At 45.3% G+C, this 20,083-nt stretch overlaps 1 protein-coding gene across 1 annotated transcript in view; it reads left to right on the top strand.

The window, feature by feature from the left end:
• Dgkg (diacylglycerol kinase gamma) overlaps positions 1-20,083 on the top strand; it is a 208,140-nt gene that overhangs the window by 86,113 nt on the left and 101,944 nt on the right. Inside the window, exons 8-16 of the mRNA XM_090343423.1 lie at positions 2,394-2,468; positions 3,363-3,485; positions 7,435-7,552; positions 9,215-9,303; positions 12,284-12,400; positions 13,419-13,511; positions 15,112-15,171; positions 17,884-17,963; positions 19,258-19,332. Of these exons, the coding sequence (XP_090199549.1) occupies positions 2,394-2,468; positions 3,363-3,485; positions 7,435-7,552; positions 9,215-9,303; positions 12,284-12,400; positions 13,419-13,511; positions 15,112-15,171; positions 17,884-17,963; positions 19,258-19,332 (830 nt within the window). The remainder of the gene's footprint in view (positions 1-2,393; positions 2,469-3,362; positions 3,486-7,434; positions 7,553-9,214; positions 9,304-12,283; positions 12,401-13,418; positions 13,512-15,111; positions 15,172-17,883; positions 17,964-19,257; positions 19,333-20,083) is intronic.

Here is a 20,083-nt window from a genome sequence, read left to right as displayed (position 1 = left end):
GTAAGAAGTGGTTAAGTGCTGGCTCTATTTGAAGATAACATTGGTGAGCAGAAGTGGTTCTTCAAAGAGTAATAGGACTCAACTTCCCCTCCCCCACCCTGGAATTTCCTAGCTGATAACCTTGGCTTTTTGTGTGAACTCTCCCATGAGATGAGGTCCTCAACTCCCTTCCAGGATTGGGACAACTCAAGCTTCCTTCCCTGCCTACAAGGGATGGCTGTCTGCTAGACCCCAGTACCTGTGGCTCTCTCCTCCTTCTGTCCTATCCAGGAGGAAGATCAAAGAAAGGCTAAGGCTCTCACATTCTCCCTGTCCATTACCCCTGCTTTCTGCTGACCTCTGCAGCAGAGCAAGACATCTACGCCCTGGGCCTTGGCGTTTCCAAAGGTGCTGTCAAGGCAATATGGCCCTGTTCTCTGGTGTTTCTCTTAAAATACCCACTGTGGGGGCCAGGAGTGTGACCTAGTAGTAGAGTGTTTGCCTAGCATGCACAAAGCCCTGGGTTCAATTCCCACATAACACAGAAACAGAAAAAGCCAGAAGTGGCATTGTGGCTCAAGTGGAGGATCACTAGCTTTGAGAATGCCCAAGGATAGTGCCCAGGACCTGAGTTTAAACCCCAGGACTGGCCAAAAGAAATACCCACTGTGAATAACCTCTGCTTTGTCCATACCCTTCTTAAAATATGGCACCAGACAAGCCCCATCCAAATGACTTGTTAAATGTCCCAATGTGGCTTTACCAGGGTGGACAGTGAGAATATATTCTCTCTGAAATTTCCCCATTCTGCTTCTTACATTGCCTATGACGGAGCCTAATTCTTTTTTTTTTTTTTTTTTTTGGCCAGTCCTAGGCTTGAACTCAGGGCCTGAGCACTGTCCCTGGGCTTTCTCAAGGCTAGAACTCTACCACTTGAGCCACAGCACCACTTCCAGCTTTTATTTCTATGCATGTGGTACCTAGGAATCAAACCCAGGTCTTCATGCATGCTAGTCAAGCACTCTACCACTGGGCCAAACTCCCAGCCCCCAAGCCAAATTCTTGGTTCCTTAATCACATTTTCTAGTTGAGTCATGAATTCAGGTAGAATCACAAGCTCTTTTCCACTGGAATTTCATATTTCTTCCTGCTTTCCTGTGCTCACCCACTGGTTTGTCCTTTTCTGTGGAATATTAAATAAAATACTGCTTTGTGAATCCCTATTGAAGCTGACTCTGCTGGCTTTACTCAGCATTTCCACCCAGTACAGGCAACAATTGTATTCAAGAGTATGCCCAGAGCCATCTTAGTAGAAACAGTTTAGCTGACACCTGAGTTGCTAACCTTAACCCCTAATATTTCCTCAGCCATGTGTATTTCAGCAGATTCCTCTGTGCACTGACTCATTATCACCTGTATTATGAGGTTCTATTCAGAGATTGACCTTGAAACTAAAAGGCTCCCTCATTCATGAGGGAAACATATCCCTTATAAATTACTTGTCACAGAGTTCAGGGCTCAAGGCCAGATTACAGGGCAAAGGAAAAAGGAGACACCAAACAAAATGTAGGTGATAATGTCTGAGCAAGGATCAACAAAGCAACGCTCCATCCAATTGATACTGACCTCTGAAAAGGTTATTTGGATCTGGAGCTGCTGAAACTGTGGGAATGAGGAGATGAGAAAGGGGAGGAGAAGCTCATGCAAAATAATTCTAACAAGTCTGTAAAAATGGAAATAAAAAGTGCTACAGTTGAAGTATTGTAATGGGTCTGGTTTTAAGTTTTACTCTTGGAGTAAAGGAGGCTGAGATCTGAGGGTCACAATTCAAAGTTAGCCCAAGCAGAAACGTCTGTAAACTCTTGTCTCCTATGAATCAGCAACAAGCTGGAAGTGGAGGTGTGGCTCAAGTGGTAGAACACTGTTCTTGAGTGAAAAGGGCAAGTGAAAGTGTGAGGCCCTCAGATGCTATGCCCAGTACTGGCTCAAGAAGGTGAAGGTGAAAGAAGAGGAGGAGGGAAAGGAGGAGAAGGAGAAGGTGGAGAAGGAACAACTAGAGGAAGGAAGAGGGAGTTGAGACTCACTTCAGCTAGTAAGAATTTATCCAATCACAAAGGAGAAATCAGGAGGACTTCCTGTGCCTTACAAGAATGCAACAGTAGAAGCAGAGTGTGCCCATGAGGAAGCCAGGGTTCTGTGAGCTTTCCACACACTTCAGGCTGGCCCAGCCCCTGGGCTTTCTGACCAAGACAGAAATACAAGTGAGGTCCTCACGTAATGGCAGCACATTGTACAGGCTTCTTCTCCAGAGCTGCCCTGTGCAAGTCTATCCACTGAGTTGGGCTTTGAGTTTGACTCTTGGAAACACATCTTTGGTTGTCTCTCATAATAATTTCTCTACTGATGTTTTCCAGGAGATGGATCGTATTGTCAACCAAATGCTGCATATTGCACAGTACCTGGAGTGGGATCCCACAGAGCTAAGGCCTGTGAGTTTCTCTAAGCATGGGTTGAAAACTCCCAGGAAAGGGAGGTTATATTCAGATTGTGGATGCAAATGTTTTCTGCACGGGTGCCCTCGCACTTGTCTGCACTGGCATTCTGGACCTCAACCTCCCACGTCTCTGACAGTACCTATACAGCAACAGCAGCAGTCGTAGACATAATGGAGCTTTTAACTCTATCCAAGAGAAAGTCAAAATGTCTAGGGTCAGAAGTACTTTTAGAGCTTTCTCTCAACTACCACATGTTAATACAATAATAGCTGCATTTTCTGAGATCTTCTGTATTGGGTAATACATATTTATATGATTATGCTAGAAGTATATGTTTGTAAGTATATATTTCCATTATTGTCATATACGTGTGTTATATTTATGTTTTTTCTCTGATCCTCATTATAATTCTCCAACATAGCCATTTTTATTTCCATTTTTTACAGATGCTCAACCTAGAACCCAGAGAGTTGGGGTGACACGCCTAAGGCCACAGAGTCAGAGCCAGGCAAAGCTAGTTGAAGAGCCCTGGGCCCCTCACTGCTAGTTCACTCTCTCACAGCTTTAGCTCATTCTTAATAAGAAGGGAAATGGGGGCCGGAAGCATGGCCTAGTGGTAGAGTGCTTGGCTAGCATGCATGAAGTTCTGGGTTCGATTCCTTGGTACCAGATACACAGAAAAAGCCAGAAGTGGTGCTGTGGCTCAAAAACAGTGCTCAGGCCCTGAGTTCAAGCTCCAGGACTGACAAAAAAAGAAGAAGGAAATGAAGAAGAAGAAGGGAAATGGATACAAGAGAAAACAAATAATGCAAGATCAAAGAGAAAGGGCAGAAGGGAAGTAGAAAAGTTAAGCTAAAACTGGACAATTATTATTCTTGGGTTCTACAGATATTGAAGGAGATGTTGCAAGGGATGGACTATGACCGGGATGGCTTCGTGTCACTACAAGAATGGGTCCATGGAGGAATGACCACTATCCCACTGCTGGTCCTCCTGGGGATGGACGAATCTGTGAGTTTCTGTTCAAAGCTGCCTGGTCGTTCAGGGTCATTGGAATCCATGTGGGAATCTACAGCCTCTGCCCTTGTCTCCACAATGCACACAGGGTGGTTCACATTCCTCTGTTGCCTTCCTCTGTATCTGTTTATGTCAAAAATATATTCATTCATTTGACACACATTTGCTAGATTATTACTGAATTAGAAATATTGCTCTGTGGCCAGCCATCAGTGGTTCATGCCTGTAATCCTAGCTACTCAGGAGGCTAAGAACTGAAAATCATAGTTCAAAGCCTGCCCAGCCAGGAAAACTCATGAGGTTCTTATCTCTAATTAACCTCCCAAATAGCTAGAAGTGTGGGTAGGGCTCGAGTAGTAGGTCACTAGTCAATCAAAAAGCTCAGAGACAGAACCCAGGCCACATGTATATGTGTGTGTGTGTCTGTGTGTCTTTGTGTCTGTGTGTGTGTGTGTGTGTGTAGGTATATATAAAAGTGTATGCATATATGTGTATATATGTGTATGTGTATACACACCTGTATTTATCTATATATGTATATAGATATGTATGTGTCTGTGGGCACACTACTAGGGGACATAAAATCAATATTTATTTGTAAGAATCTTATACACAACCAGGTCAAGGGCCAAAGGAACTTCAAGGGAAAAATCCTATTTTTTCAACAACTACATTTTAAAATGTTAAGATGTAGGGAATGGAGGGGGGAGAAAGAAAAAAGAAAGAAAAAAATGATGCTTTTGGAGGGGATTCAGAATGGTATCTTACTTAACAATAAAAACGACCAGATAGGGTATGCTTTTGTGGTTATTGTTTGGTTTATTTATTTGGCCTGGGGCTTGAACTCAGAGCCTAGGTACTGTCTCTGACTTTTCTGTGCAAGACTGATCCACAGCTCCACTTCTGGCTTTTTGCTGGTTAATTGGATATAAATGTCTCATGGTCTTTCCTGGCCAGGCTGGCTTTGAGCTCAAGGATAGCATGTAGGCCTGAGATGAAGATCCAGGACAAACAATTTATATATAGCATTAATTTTGCATGTGTATTACATTGTAAACATGTAATATTTGAGATTTTACAGAAAGCTTCCGTCATCTTGGATATCCTATTGTTAGGCTTTTTATAAATCTGATATGACCACTGAGAAATAGGGTTATCTCTAAATAGATCACACACACACACACACACACACACACACACACACACACACACACACACACACACTGATCTGTCTCCTAGAGAAATTATCAGCTGCATCAAATTTGGTTTGGGTAAGCAAGTTATTCCCACCTTGTACAGAAATAAAATAGCCACATGATGGCGCTAGAACTAAAGCAGAAATGGTTATTTTAGTCCTTTGTGGTCCATTTTCTTGAATCTGCAGAATAGTAGCTGACAACTATTTGGCTGACAGGAGTTTTCAGATGAAATGAAAGTCCTTTGGGCTCCATGAAGCTGCCAGGTCTGCTGTGGCTCTAATTTCCCTTCTGTACAGGAAGGACAATCCTGTCTGTGAAGAAAGTGGGGGGTGGGGGGCATAAAGTATCAGGCTAAGGCCAGCCAGAGCTACCCAGCTCCATCCTACCTCACTAAGGTCTCTGCAGCTTATTCCCTTGAGGTCATGTTCCAGTCATAGTGCTCTGTCTCTGTTTCTCACCTGTAGAGTAGGGATAAATCCCCCTCCTCGCTTGGAAATGCATATTCTCTAGTTATTGTTTTGTCTTTCAGTGTGAGAGAAACTTAACAGAAGCTTGAAGTTGCCATATGTCTAGAAGTGGGGTATTTGCTACATTTGCATTATTTTATTTCATTTTTATAATAAATTCTTAAGATGGATATTTAAGAAACAAATGAGCTAGTTGATCTTTTGATGAATCGTTATTCATTTGTGAAGTTATTCCCAAACATGAAAACCCTTTAGTTAAAAAGACAACAGGATGCTGGCGGGGGGGAGGGGCAGTTTATGTGTGTGCTAGTTCTAGGGCTTGAACTCATAGCCTTGAACTCTCACTTGGCTCTTTCATTCAAAGCTGGAGTTCTACCACTTGCAACATACCTCCACTTCTGGCTTTGTAATGGTTAACTGGAGATGAGACTTTCACAGACTTTTCTGCCTAGACAGACTTCAGACCCTGAACCTTGGATCTCAGAGTAGATAGGGTTACAGGTGTGAGCCACGAACACACAGCTGAGGAGTGCATTGTGTAACCAAACTGTATATTCTTGATTTTAGCACTAGTATATGCTCACCAGAGAAAATGTAGAAACCATAGAAGAAAGTGAAATTTTAAATGTATACTGCTATCAGCTAACCTCAGTAGGTTGATGAAATTGCTTCCCATTAAATACCTTATTATATAAAACTGACATCATCAATATATCATCAAATTTGCATTCTAATTACTTCACCGAGCACATTGTAATATCACTAGATAATTCCATAATATGCTTTTGAACACCACCTATCATTAAGCATATTACCCACAACTGCCCTTTTAATGATTTGTAGGCCTTGAAGAAATTTTCATTATTTTAACTAATGATGGGTTAAACATCTGACAGAGTGCAAAGGGAGCTCATTTCCCTTTGAAAATCATTTCTTAGCTCTGGAGATTCGTGCCTATAGTCCTAGCTACTTGGAAAGCTAAAAGCTGAGGCTCATAGTTTGAAGTTAACCCCTGGCAGACAATCTTAGAGGCTCTCATCTCCAATTCACCAGGGGAAAAATGTCACAGTGGAGGTATGTTTCAAATGGCACAGTGCCAGTCAGAAGAAAAAAGAAAAAGCCAAGCAAAAGCATAAGACCTTGAGTTCAACCCTCAGCATTAGCACAAAAAAGATATAAAATAATTTAAGAATATATCATTGGGCCAGGAGTTTGGCCTAGTAGTAGAGTGCTTGGCAAACATGCATGAAGACTCAGGTTTGATTTCTCAGTATCACATACATAGAAAAAGCCAGAAGTGGTGCTGAGGCTCAAGTGGTAGAGCTCTAGCCTTGAGAAAGTCCAAGGACAGTGCTCAGGCCCTGAGCTCAAGCCCAGGACTGGCAAAAAAAAAAAAAAATATATATATATATATATATATATATATCTTTATGATAGAATTCAAGAAGGGATTTAAAGGATCTTCATATATAAAGGTATGATTAAAATAGATTGACAGATGGTAAGTAGGTAGATACACAATGTATATTTCTGTCATCCAGGTATGCAGGAACTATTCTATTTCTTCATTCAGACGTTTTTGCTTGTTCAATTGGTTGGTTGGGTTTTGGTTTTGGGGGGTGGTTTGTGTGTGCCATCCTGGAGCTTGAACTCAGGGTCTAGTACTATCCCTGGTTTTATTGTTGTTGTTATTGTTCCTCTCTCTCTCTCTCTCTCTCTCTCTCTCTCTCTCTCTCTCTCTCTCTCTCTCTCTCTCTCTCTCTCTCTCTCAAAGCTAGCACCCTACCACTTAAGCCGTAGCTCCACTTCCAGCTTCTCAGTAGTTCATTGGAGGTATGGGTCTCCTAGTCTTCCCTGGCTGGCTTCAGTTTTTGATCCTCAGCAATCAGGCTACTCAGCTAGGATTACAGGTGTGAGCCACTGTCACTTGTCTCTCATTCAGGTGTTTCTTGATTTGCTAGTCACTAATTTTGATTTTAATAGTCACTAATTTTAGAACACACACAGGTGACATTGATCAAGACACAGTACTTCTAACCCAATTTGTTTGAAACTCCTTCTTACAACTACTTATCCCTAATACAGTAAGTAAATAAAAAGAAAACACACACAAAGGTATTTTTTTATATATCTCAAGCATTGAAATGAATAACTTACCTGCAACTATGAAAGAGAATTTAAGAGAACTTAAGGGGGGAAAAAAGGACATGGGGTAGCCCCTGGCTTCCTCTACTGAGGGTGGCTAGCTCAAGGTCTTCCCTTCTCTGATCCCTGCAGGGCTCCCAGGGAGATGGGCGGCATGCCTGGACCCTGAAGCACTTCAAGAAGCCAACCTACTGCAACTTCTGCCATATCATGCTGATGGGAGTGCGGAAGCAAGGCCTGTGCTGCATTTGTGAGTACACACACACACACACACACACACACACACACACACACACACCTTCTCCCAGGTTCTCTGTGCTCAGCTGTTCCAGCATCAAAGAATAAAGCAAGGCCTCTGCATCCTGTTGTGACTCTACTGGAGGCAGTAGACAAGACTTGTACTGCGGTTGGAACGGTTAGAATCATGGGCCATTGATCCTCTAGGGAAAAAAAAAACTTATTAAAGTTCATCCATAACTAAAAATCACCTCATACTAATTTTTTTTGCCTGTCCTGGGGCATGAACTCAGGGCCTGAGCATTGTCCTTGTGCTTTTCTCAAGGCTAACGCTCTACCACTTGAGCCACAGCAAACTTCCAGCTTTTTCTGTGTATGTAGTACCAAGGAATCGAACCTGGGTCTTCGTGTATGCTAGGCAAGCACTCCACCACTAAGCCAAACTTCCAGCCCCGATCATTCTAATTTTAGCTGGGCATTTGGGGAATTCATTTGTGCTGGTACAAAGGCTTGAACTCAGGGCCTTCTGCTCTCACTTGGCTTTTGATCACTCAAGGCTGGCGCTCTTCCACTTGAGACATACTTCCATTTCCTTTAGCTGTGTTTTCTAGTCAATGTTTCTTGCAGCTACGTTTAGAAGATTTTTAAATTGCTTAAGCTGTATCTTATACATGGGAATTAAGATGATATATTATATATAAATTACATTATACATTAAAATTATATATTTAATGCTTATGATAATCTTCTTAGGAAATTCAGTAGGGAAAGAACTAAAAATGGTAAGCGAGGGGAGAAAAAGAGAGAAGGAAACTGGTAAGGGAAGTAGGAGAAATTGACAGTGGGAGAGAAAAGATGGGTGGTGCGGGAAGAAGAACATCGAGGAGCAGAAGGGGGACAGAGTTCTGGGGATGTACACAGCTGTGCTGATCTAGGCTGGAACCCACGAGAGGCCAAAGCGCTGCAGCAGGGAACCCCTGGGTGCAATCCATGTCCCTCGTGTGTTTTCTCTAACATACACCTACCGTTTGGGCCACAGAGGTTGGCCGAGTGGAGCTGGGTACAGACAGAGCATCAGCGCCTGCTGCCTCCACTCCTGTTTCATTCCTAGTAAATCCCAGGCGTTACAGTGGGACAGAGGGATCATTTGTGAAACAGCTACTCAGACCCAGCACATGAGGCTACACACAAATACTTCATTAAATGCTGCCAAATCCCTAAGGGGAAGAGGCTGTTCTAGACACACATCCCCACCCCGCCCCCAAGCAGGAAACTGAATTTCAGAGCAGCAACTCCATTTACCCAAGATGCCATGGATTGTTACACATGGCAGGGGTAGCCATTAAGCTTTTTTTTTGGTCCACTCATCCATGCCAGGATGGAAACCCTGGAGGAGGAAGCAGGAGACCATCTCACACTCTCCAGACTATGTCTGGCTATGGTCGCTGTCTGCAGGGGAAGCAGGCGCCACAGGTGGGAGTGGAGGCCCAGAGAGGAGAGATGACCAGGGGCTCTGCTCCAGGAGCAACAGGATAGGGCTGAATTCTTGTTCAGCAAGGCAAAGGTAGCTCCAAATGCTCCTTTCCACTCTCAGCTTGGGGTCATGGGTGGTGGTGGAGCTTTCCCTGCAAGTTACTTACTTGTTTGGGGGTTTTCTTTCCTTTTTTCTTTCCAGACTGTAAATACACTGTCCACCAACGCTGTGTATCTAAAAACATCCCCGGGTGTGTCAAAACATACTCAAAAGCCAAGAGGAGTGGCGAGGTTGGTGACATTGATTGCCTCATTCTACTGCATGCCACGTTCAGGGCAACATGTCCATCGCCCTGGACCCCTGGGCAAGAAGAGGCTCTAGAAGTTTCTCCAGTCTCTTCTCTGCTTCAAGGGTCATCCCCCCACCTCCATCCATCCCTTTCATCCATCCATCCATCCATTCATCCATCCATCCTGCATCTCCCTGGTGTTCTCCAGGCCCTGTACTAGAGGCTACATGGGGAGAGATGGTCCTAGTCTGTTCAAACCCTAGGAGGTCAACCAGGAGGTCAACCAGATGTGTGTAAGCAAAGTGCAAAGCAATAAGGCATATGCCATCCCCAGGCTGCCCTTGAAGCACGGAAGCAAACCCAGGGAACATTTCACAAGGAATGTGGCATCTGAGCTGGTATTAGAAGTGTTAGTGAGGCATGGAGGAGGAGTCTCTTGTGCTCAAGCGTGCAAGTGTGGCTTATTCTGAGACCTGTGCTTTGATTGTGTGGCTGGTCCAGAGGCCACTTAAGGAGATGAGGTATGCTGCAGAGGTGGTGAGAACTATGCCTGGCGATGGTGGGTGAGGCCAGCTCAGGATGATAAAGAAGTTTTCTGGGCAGTTGAGGGCCACTAATGAGTTTCAAATATGCAGAGATGGCTGTGTTAACTATGTGACTTGTTTCTAGCACAGTGTAGGAGAGAAACCAAAGGGGGAGAAATCTTGAGGTAGTTAAACTGAAGGTAATGCAAAAGTGAGAGCCCCCGTGGGGTGGTGTGATCATGGCTACATGTATGCTGAGCATCCCAGCACCACATCCATCATCGAGTGTTTTGATTGAGGCACGGATGAAAGTAGCGAAGACAAAGAGAGGAGTAGAAAGAACAGCCACCAGGATTTGGGGAGGTGGGCATAGAGGAGGAAGGGATAGGGAATGGCTTGCAGGTTTCTATCTTACCATTTGGGTAGTTCCATTTGCTGAACCTGGAAATTGATTGTCCTTAAAATTAGGGGAGGGGCTGCCCTGCTTCACTGCAGAGGGAAGATGATTAGGAGATATTTACCAGGCAGAGGGTATGTCCAGCCCTCCCCCAAAAGGTACCTTCCAAAGAAGACTTTACCAAGGACTTCTACACATGCCCAATACACATCGCATGGCCTCCCCTTCTCTCCCTCCACTGCCATACCACGTCCTCATGCCCATGCCTTCTGCCAGGACCAGGTGTGCCTCCTGGGCTCAAGACCTTGTCTACAGCCTGGCCACCTGTCATATGGAACACAGTGAGGGGCCAGCAAGGCACACCCAGAGCTTCCTGAGCCTGCAAGGGTGGCCCAAACCCCTCACCATCTCTTCTGATCCCCCATGAGTTTAGAGAAGGCATTATGGTGCCAGGGAGATGACTCTGAACTTGGAGTCAGAAAACCTGGAAATGGGGCCTCACTTAGCCACTTATCAGCATTGGAAATCCAGGAGGGGCAATCATTTAACCTGTCAACTCCCCACACCCCTGAAATAATAATAATCTCACAGTAGATTCAATGTGACCATGTAGATGACAAATCAGTAAACAAAACTGAGTTTTTTATACTATTCATGGTGTTGCTAACACTTCTTTTGGAGCAGTACTTTTTTCTTTTTTAACCAAAATCATCTCAGAATGGGAAGTCTTAGCAATTTAATTGCTAAGGAATTTTGGATATTTATTCTTATTTAATAGCAACATGGCTAGTATCACAAAAATATTTCATGTGCTTTTTAAGTTGGGCATTTCAGGCTGTGTCCCAGATTCCTCTCTCCAAAGCCCACTTTCACTTTTTTGTACAATTCAGGATCCTTGATGGAAGTTTCTGAGAACTTCTGAGGAATTCCAGGAAGAGAGCCCAGGTTCACAGGCAGAGGGTCAGTTGCTGTCACTTCAACCACATTTACACATCTGTACCCAGAAACCCCCAGGCCTGTCCTGTGGCACTCCCTGAACAGCAAACAGAAAAAAAAAAATAGCTGTCCCAGAAAATGATGGGAAAGGCACCTAGACAATTGTTGCCACTGGTTTGGTTTTTTTTTTTTTTAACTCTTTTCTGGTGGTACTGGGACTTGAACTTGGGAGTGTCCCTTAGCTTTTCTGCTCAATGCTGGCTCTCTAACCACTTGAGCCACTGCTGCACTTCTGGCTTTTTTTTTTGGTGATTAATTAGAAATAAGAGATTCACAGTCTTTGTTGCCCAGGATGGCTTTGAACCTGGCTCTTCAGATCTCAGCCTCCTGAGTAACTAAGATTATAGGCGTGAGTCACACCAATGCTGGGCTTCTTTGGACATTTTCAACTAACTTCCTTTAGAATGCTTTGAAGCTTTTATAACAACTTGAGGCAGTTTAAATCCTACAAGGGATGTGTCTCATCCCATCCCTACCAACTCTAATATATTTGGGGTGTGAGGTGGGCATAATACTGAGGCTGAGGAAGGGAAGGGAGCTGCCATAGAGCGGGAACCATTAAAGGGTAGGGACTGTTCTAGAGGCCCTTCCACCCGTCCTACCTTATTCATTCCCCCAGCAGTTCCAGAGGTGGAACTTATCCTTCCAATTTCTACAGAAGAGGGACCTGAGATTCTGAGGTGTCTGAGAACTGGCCAAAAGATACGCAATCCCATGCCAGACCAGCGACTCCCGCCGGTTGTATTTGTGTCCCCGGCCCTTCCATGTCCCTTGCATCATCATGCCACATGAGCCCATCACTATGCAAGGACTTCTTCAAGACAAGATGAGCAAGTAGGATGAGATATTGCATAGATATTTGCCTGCCAGGGTGAACAAGCAGTTCATAGTTCAAGAAGACCAGGTTTACACAGTAAGGCAGAGAGAAACTGCGCATCCACGAGAAAGGAAACAGACTCCTCTGGCCTTGCCACTCTTGCCCGCCTCCCAGACCCTTCTCCAGCCCTGGGCCCAGGGGTGTGGTTCTGCAGCTTTCCCTGGTATCCTTCCCTTCCCTCCCACAGGTGATGCAGCACGCATGGGTGGAAGGGAACTCTTCTGTCAAGTGTGACCGATGCCACAAAAGTATCAAGTGCTACCAGAGTGTCACCGCGCGGCACTGCGTGTGGTGCCGGATGACGGTGGGTTGGTGCCCAGAGGTGGCTCTGCTTCTTTTCAGTGTGGGTCTTGCTTAAGCTTACAGCCTGGGACCAGCGAACATCCCACCAGAGGGAAGAGCAGAGCCAGAGCTAAGAGGCTAGGAGCGCCCCAGAGTCCCCCATTCCATGCCTCTAATTCTAGCCAAGCTCCCATGAATCACTGAGCTTCCCAGGACCAGCAGAAAGAAGATTGCTTATAAAGAAGCTGGCTAGCCCCTGCTTACCAGACCAGGCAGCTAGGAACAGCAGCCCAGGCTGTGACCTGCCTTTACCTAGGTATCTCCTGGAATGAGGAATACTGATAGCGTGGAAAAGGGATTAGATACTCAAATGCCTGCTCCTTAAGGTCTCAGGGGAAGAGGGATGCTTGCCCTGATGGTACAGTAATTCCCCTCCTTGGTACCTTCTACCAACCAAAGTGGATGCCAGAATACATAGCCCCTCTGGGCACCAGGAGTATGATTGGCAACCAGTGAACCATGAATTCTACCTACCAAAGCTACCTCAAGGCCTCCTGAGCAGGTGTCAGCCATAGAGAATGGGCTTCCCACAGCAGACTGCAGAACTTCACACATGCAGAGGTTCTGTCCCGGGCAATACTTCCAGCATCCCATAATGAATGCGTCTATTCACTGAGGGCTGGAGATATATAGAACACCCACCTAAGCAAGCCTAAGTTCAAACCCTAATAATGCCCTCAAAAAAGGTTTGTCCATCCTTCCTGTGTCTAAATCGAGGAGCAAAATTCCAAAGGTGTTTTGGAAGGGTCCCAGGCCCACTCATGGTTATCTTGCTCCAGTAGCCATGAGCAGCTTTTTCTCCTCTCTCTGCATGTGGCAGACACGGCACCGCTCAGCACACACCCACATACACACAGCCGGTGGTCCTGCCAAAGCCAGCAGTGCACCATGGTGTGTGGGCATTAGATAGCTTGCCTCCCATCAGACCTCCAGACTCTCCTCCTGATGTCCTCATTCTCTTCTCCATTTTTGTCCCTCAGTTCCACCGCAAATGTGAATTATCAACATTGTGTGATGGTGGAGAACTCAGAGACCATATTTTACTGCCCACAGCCATATGTCCTGTCACCCGGGTAAGTGCTCAACCCAGGGCTTTCCCAATATGTAAGTGTGTGTGTGTGTGTGTGTGTGTGTGTGTGTGTGTGTGTGTGTGTGTGTGTACTGAGGCTTGAACTCAGGGCGTGGGATTATCCCTTAGCTTTTTCATTCAAGGCTGGCACTCTACCAGTTGAACCACATCTCCATCTGCAGCTCTTTGGGTGATTATTTGGAGATAGTCCTCATGGACTGGTTGGTTTTGAACCATAATCCTCTGACCTCAGCCTCCTGAGAGGCTAGAAGAACATGTATCCAGAAGCCATCCCAGCAATTCTTAGGAGTTGTGTCTGGTGTGAGCTCAAACATATCCACACAGCACCAGCCAGACTACAAAAGAAAACTCCTAGGATGCAACCTCAGGCAGCAGTTCCAAGTTCCATCAAGCAAACCTATTGATTCTCTGCATCTGCAGGCAGAACTCGGCTTGAAGGGCCCTACTAGACTCCTCCCTGATCCCAGGGGCACACTTTGCATGCCAAGACCCCCCAACCTCTTCCCTGTCAACCTCAATACTATGTCCAAATGGGTCTCCCTCTTCTTTGGGGGATTTCTCCGAGTGTTTCCGTTCCACTTGGAATAGAAAGAAACAAAACTAGACTCTCTTTTCCCCAGATAAACTTCTTTTCTGCCTCTTGTGCATCAAACAAACATCAATTAAACGCTCTTCTCTTTCCAAGTCCCATTGACTCTTCATATCCCAGCCTTGATTTGACTAGCTACTTCTTCATTAAAAGAAAAAAAATATACCACTTTGAAAAAACACTTGTCAGTATCTACTAAGTTGGAAATACACCACTTCTATAACCCAACAATTTTCCTTCTATTTGTCTATCTGGGAGACAAGTACAGGAATATTCACAGCAACTTTATCCATAAAAACATCCACAGTCTGGAAGCAATCTAAATGTCATACTAGGAGAGAAAAAAGTTGAGGCTGTGCCGCATGTAACATCCATGCAATGCTACTGTGCATTCAGTGGAGCAGACAAACTATGCTTAGATACAAACAACAGACACTCTGAAACATATAATGATATAATGCTAAACTGAGTTATTCCATTTATATCAAATCCAATTCAAAGCCAGGTATCAGAATCACAGAGGGGTTAGTCGCAGTTTGAAAAGGCAGCATTGACAAGGGCAGAAACATATGTGAACTTCTGTACTCCATGTGACATAAGCTTTACTAAGGAAAAAAAAAACCTTGAAAAAAAACAAAACCAAGAACAATGACATTATCTTTTCTCATTAGATTGGGCCAATATTATAATCTATCAGAATATATTATCCGAGAAGTGTAAGACACTTTGCTTCTCAGCTAGGCCTGGTGGCTCACACCTATAATCCCAACTGCTCAGGAAACAGGTGGGGAGGGGCCTCGTTCAAGGCCAGTCCACACAAAAACAGGTGTGTTCCTCTTCTGAGATCCCAAGTTCCACTTTAGAACATTGTTCACGCTATTCTAGCCCTCTGCTCCTCGTCGATATTGTCCGTTTGTTTTTGGTCCCATCTGATGCTTCGATTTAGGCTTTCCTTTCTCCACTCAGAAGATGCTTCTCTTTTCTCTTCTCACAGGATAGGCAAGGTGGGAAGTGTGAAGGTGGCATGGCGGCCAAGGCTGAACTTGTCATGCAGGTACCTAGAGCTCTTCACACCCAACCGCTTGTGCTCAGTGGGTCCAAGGCGATGGCGGGGAGGACAGGCCTCAGCTCTAAAGAAATGTATCTCAACGTTTGCTTTCTCATCTGATCCATTCTGTCACACAGGAGGACACTTTATTCCTGGCCTCTGGAGTTACCTTTGACCTCCACACTGTAGGCAAGTGGTGAGAAGGGAGATTGGCTGATCCATTGCTGGTCTAATTGGCTGTATCACCTCTTTAAGAGCGAGTGACATAAAACCTCAATGTGCAGACCTCCTAAACCATAACAAAAGTGTGGCACAAAAGCAGACAATGGGTTCCGCAGTGTTGCCCAGCCGACTCCAGAACATCCTCTGCCAGAAGATGCTACCTAGATCCCAAAGCTCTTCACCCTCAAATGTGCATTTAAGACCTTACGTTTCACTCAAGGTCCTCCATAAGTGTCTTTCCTGAAGCTCGAAGGGATGCAGACAAGACAGCAAAGAGGCCTAGAGTCCTCTTTGTACAAAGAGTACTAGGAAAGAAAGTTGAAAACAGGGACCTTCTCTTCAGTCTCAGAGCCTAAGCCGTGTTTAAAAGGGGGCCTAGTATTCATGGCGCTGCAATGCCACGGGTGCTGGGCATTCAAATGAGAGCAGGGAGATTGAGTGTTTTGGACATTGAAATAGAACAATGATAAGGAAGTGCAGTAGAAAGGCAACAGGTCACATGGAACACAGACACAGACAGACACACACACACACACACACACACACACACACACACACGTATACCATCTGGTTGGGTTGAGTCAGTCTGACTGGGCAGGCTATACAGGCTATTGGATATTTTGATCATCTCACCCCCAGATATAAGAGCTTACTCCTCAACCTCCAAGACGCCTCAGAGTGTCACACAAGCAGTAACACCAGCAGATGAGACCAATTCTGAGAAATCAAAGCCAATATCTGGACACACCATTCATCATCCCATCTAGAGTATGAATCATACAAAGGAGGACCAAGGTCCAGGCAAGCCCAGGGAAAAAGTCAAGACCCTCTGTCAGAAATAACCAGAGCTAGACTAATAAAGAGCTAGAGGAATGGTTCAAGTGGTAGAGGACTTGAATTCAAGCTCCAGTGCCACAAAAATAAAATTGTAGAAATGGCAATCAATGTTATCATCCTTTTCAACATATTGCTTGCTGTGTTTGCTGGATTTGTAGTTTGAGATCTAGAAATGGAGGCATTAGACCATGAACATCGAGTAGAAGTATCTATTGTCAGAATCTGCAAGAGTAGATTCCAAGAACCTATCTCCGTGTCTGGCAGCCTGGGGCCAGTGGCAGGAAGGTTATAACTCTCACCTCCTCCTGAATCATTTACAATCCATTTGGTGCTTCCAGACACTTACACACAAAAAAAGAAATTAAAATAGAAAAACATGGCTGGGCGCAGTGGCTCTCGCCTGTAATGCTAGCTTCTCAGGAGGCTGAAATCTGAGGATCTCAGTTCAAATCCAGCCAGGGCACTAAAGTCCATGAGACTCTTATCTCCAATTAACTAACAGAAAACTGGAAGTGGCTCTGTAGCTCAAGGGGTTGAGCACTAGCCTTGAGTGGAAGAGCTCAGGGACAGAGCCCAGGCCCAGAGTTCAAGCCCCAGGACCAACAGAAAAAAAAAATAGAAAAACTCAAATACAAAAGCTATTTCAAGTGCCATCATTTCGGTTGTAATAAACAAAGGAAAGTTCCTCCACAAGATGGCTTTGTAATTGAGTTGCTTCTGGTTTTTAAAGTGAGGAAGTAAGCATTTGAAAGCATGGAATAGGAGAAGAAACCAGTTTGAACAAATACATGAGAAAGACTTAAAGACACCTGCTCACTGGAAGGTTCCAGCAGGCTTTTGAGCTGGACTGTTGATGAGATCTGGGAGAAATGAGTAGGTAGCAATGGAAAAGGATGAGAATTTTATTTTCTGAGCAATGAGGTTAGCTGTACCTGGGAAGAAGCAGAATGTTCAACATGGTCTCTGGAAAGGTCATGCAGGATCAGCATACAACACTCTCCCAGGGACAGAAAGACCATGGCAACCATGGTGATGATGACAGACAAAGACATTCCAGAGAAAGCTTCACTAGGACAGGCATCTTTCTGGGTGACAAGATGACTAGCAGGGCCTTTGAAGGAGAAAGGAGCGATTTTAGATATGAGTCAGATTAGGTGTGGCTGCTGGGTGATGTTGCCAAGACACTGAATGGAAAGCACTCACTAGACAGTGAGAAATGTGAGACCCGAACTCAGAAGGAAAATTGGATCTGGAACTGTTGCTCTGAAAAGTTCCAGGATGGAAGTGACGGTTGGCTCCAGGAGCATTATTTTATTTATGTGCATGGCCAGATGGCCTTATCTTCTGAGTTATATTCAGTTGTGTCCCTCACAAAATTTGATCTTGTGCTGTGGACACAATGCCACACCATTGTTGAATAACTTGAAGCTACAGTGTCATCGCCCCATCCCTGATCCAAACCCTCATTGCCATTAACCTTCCTTAAAGCCCCTCAGAAAACTCAGCCAGTGGACAAAGACCTCCCTCCCTGACCACCTCTCCTCCATGCCTGGGCCTGCTTTCCATCCACATCTCCAAAGCTCTCTGAATATACATCAGTCCTCACTCAGCCCCTGTTGGACAAAGCAAATCTAATTGCTTTCTCTTTTACCTTTGAAGTATAAGATCATCCCTACCCCGGGAACCCACCCTTTGCTGGTCTTGGTGAATCCCAAGAGTGGAGGAAGACAAGGAGAAAGGTATGTTTTCTTCCTTTGACCTCAAGAATACCATCAGGGAAACCCCAGGATCATAACCAGCATTACCACTAACTGCCCAAGTGGCTTAATGCCCTCTGCCTCAGTTTCCTCCTCTGTGGCATGAGATAATGGTATCTTCTCTCCTGAGGTTACTCTGAGGATTAGAATCCATTGATACTTGGCCCAGGGCCTGTCACAGAAATCACTGCTAAGGCTTCTAAGGCTTCCAGGGTGAGATTGAGTTCTGGGATGCCTGTTCCCTCCTGAGCTCCCAGGTCTTCTCTTGGTTTGAGACACATTGAAGGGTCCATCTGATTAGGACCTCCTGGCCTACCCCCAGCCCTGAGGCCGGGCTTCTACCTCATCTGAGAAGGTAGTGCTGGGGCTGCAGAACAAGAAAGGGAGACACGAAAGAGCAAGAACAACCAAAGCACGTTCTGCCTCCCAGGCCTGCTCAGACTAGGGGTAACGAGAGGATCTCCCAGCAATCCAGAATCCAGGTAGAAAGAGGAGAGAAAGAAGGGAGGACAGAAGAAAAGGAGGAGCAGATCAAAGAGGAGGAGAAAGGAGAAAAGGGATCAAAGTTAAATTAAGAACTCTGCCCTAATCCAAAGGTCAGGGCATCCCTCCTAAGCTAGCCTAATATCTCCTGGAGCCCAGAGCTCACCCCCAGATGTGGTTACTGCCTCTTAGCCCTCCCAGCCCCACCGCTTGCATGCATTGGATAAGGGTCCTCCTCCCAGATGTTATACCTCTCAGCAGTCCATAAAGGTAGAATCACACAAGCCGGACCATACAGGATACATGGGCAGAGGTTTCCATGACAGAAGAGCCTCAAAACAGCATTTCTGTTCTCTGGGTTTCTCTTCCCTGTCCTCTGCTAGAGGTGATGTCCCTGAGGTGGGGGCTGAAATCTTAGAACTTAGTTGACCTTGGGGCCAGGAGGTGAAGATGAAGAGATGCCCAGTAGGCCTGGAATATCAGCCATTTCCTCTCTTACATGTAAACGAATTCTCAGTTCCACCAGTGTTGAGGTCAAGAATTGTTTTCCTTTGTATAATATCTCTCTCTCTCTCTCTCTCTCTCTCTCTCTCTCTCTCTCTCTCTCTCTCTCTCTCCTCCCTCCCTCCCTCCCTCCCTCCCTCCCTCCCTCCCTCTCTCTCTCTCTCTCTCTCTCTCTCTCTCTCTCTCTCTCTCTCTCTCTCTTTCTCTCTCTCTCTTCCCATTTTCTCAACCTCCGTATTTCCTCCCTTCTTCCCTCCCTCTCTCCCTATGCCTTTTTCTTTTTCCATAGAATTCTTCGGAAATTCCACTACCTGCTCAACCCCAAACAAGTTTTCAACCTGGACAATGGAGGTCCCACTCCAGGGTATGAGACAACCATCTTTACTTGATTTATTATTATTTTTTACCAATTCTTGGGCTTGAGCTCAGGGCCTGAGCACTGTCCTGGGGTTTTCTCAGGGCTAGTGCTCTACCACTTGAGCCACAGCACCACTTCCAGCCTTTTCTATGTATATGGTACCGAGGACTCAAACCCGGACCTTTGTGCATGCTAGGCAAGCACTCTACCACTAGGCCAAACTCCAGGCCCCATCTTTACTTGTTATACCTCCGCCACTTCTACTCTAGTGATGAAATCTTCCTTTGTCATCTTTGCAATCCCTCTCAACTCATCCCTCCTACCTTCCTTCACTTATGCCTAGACATACTCGGAACCCACCCCTTATCACTGCTTGAGAAATGGCCTCCTGTGCCATGCTACTGGAAAGTCGTTGCTTTTATAAGAAGGGAAAACTGCCTATGCCATTGATTTGATTGACAAGAAAGGCTGGCTGATGGAATTTGAATAGTTATTTGAGGTCTGTTAGCTGGTACCTTCATGGTTCATCACTAAGGAGGGAAAATAGGACTCAGAGTTCTGCTCTTCTGCCTTGCCTTCTGTTATGGAATTAGCTAATGTCTTAGCTTCTCTCTCCCTGCTGCTGGTTTGTGAGAGTTCCCTAGCAGTGAGAGATGGAAGCCTCACTGTGGTTTGACTGAGGTCTGGTGGGAGTAGCTGGTACCCTGGGTGTGGCTCACGTGAGGGGCCCATCCATCCCAGTGGAAGGACCGGAAAA

Source organism: Megascapheus bottae, chromosome 1 (assembly GCF_031878675.1).
Source record: "Megascapheus bottae isolate mThoBot1 chromosome 1, mThoBot2.hap1, whole genome shotgun sequence".
In the NCBI taxonomy this organism is placed as follows: domain Eukaryota; kingdom Metazoa; phylum Chordata; class Mammalia; order Rodentia; family Geomyidae; genus Megascapheus; species Megascapheus bottae.
This window is presented reverse-complemented; position numbering and strand designations above follow the sequence as displayed.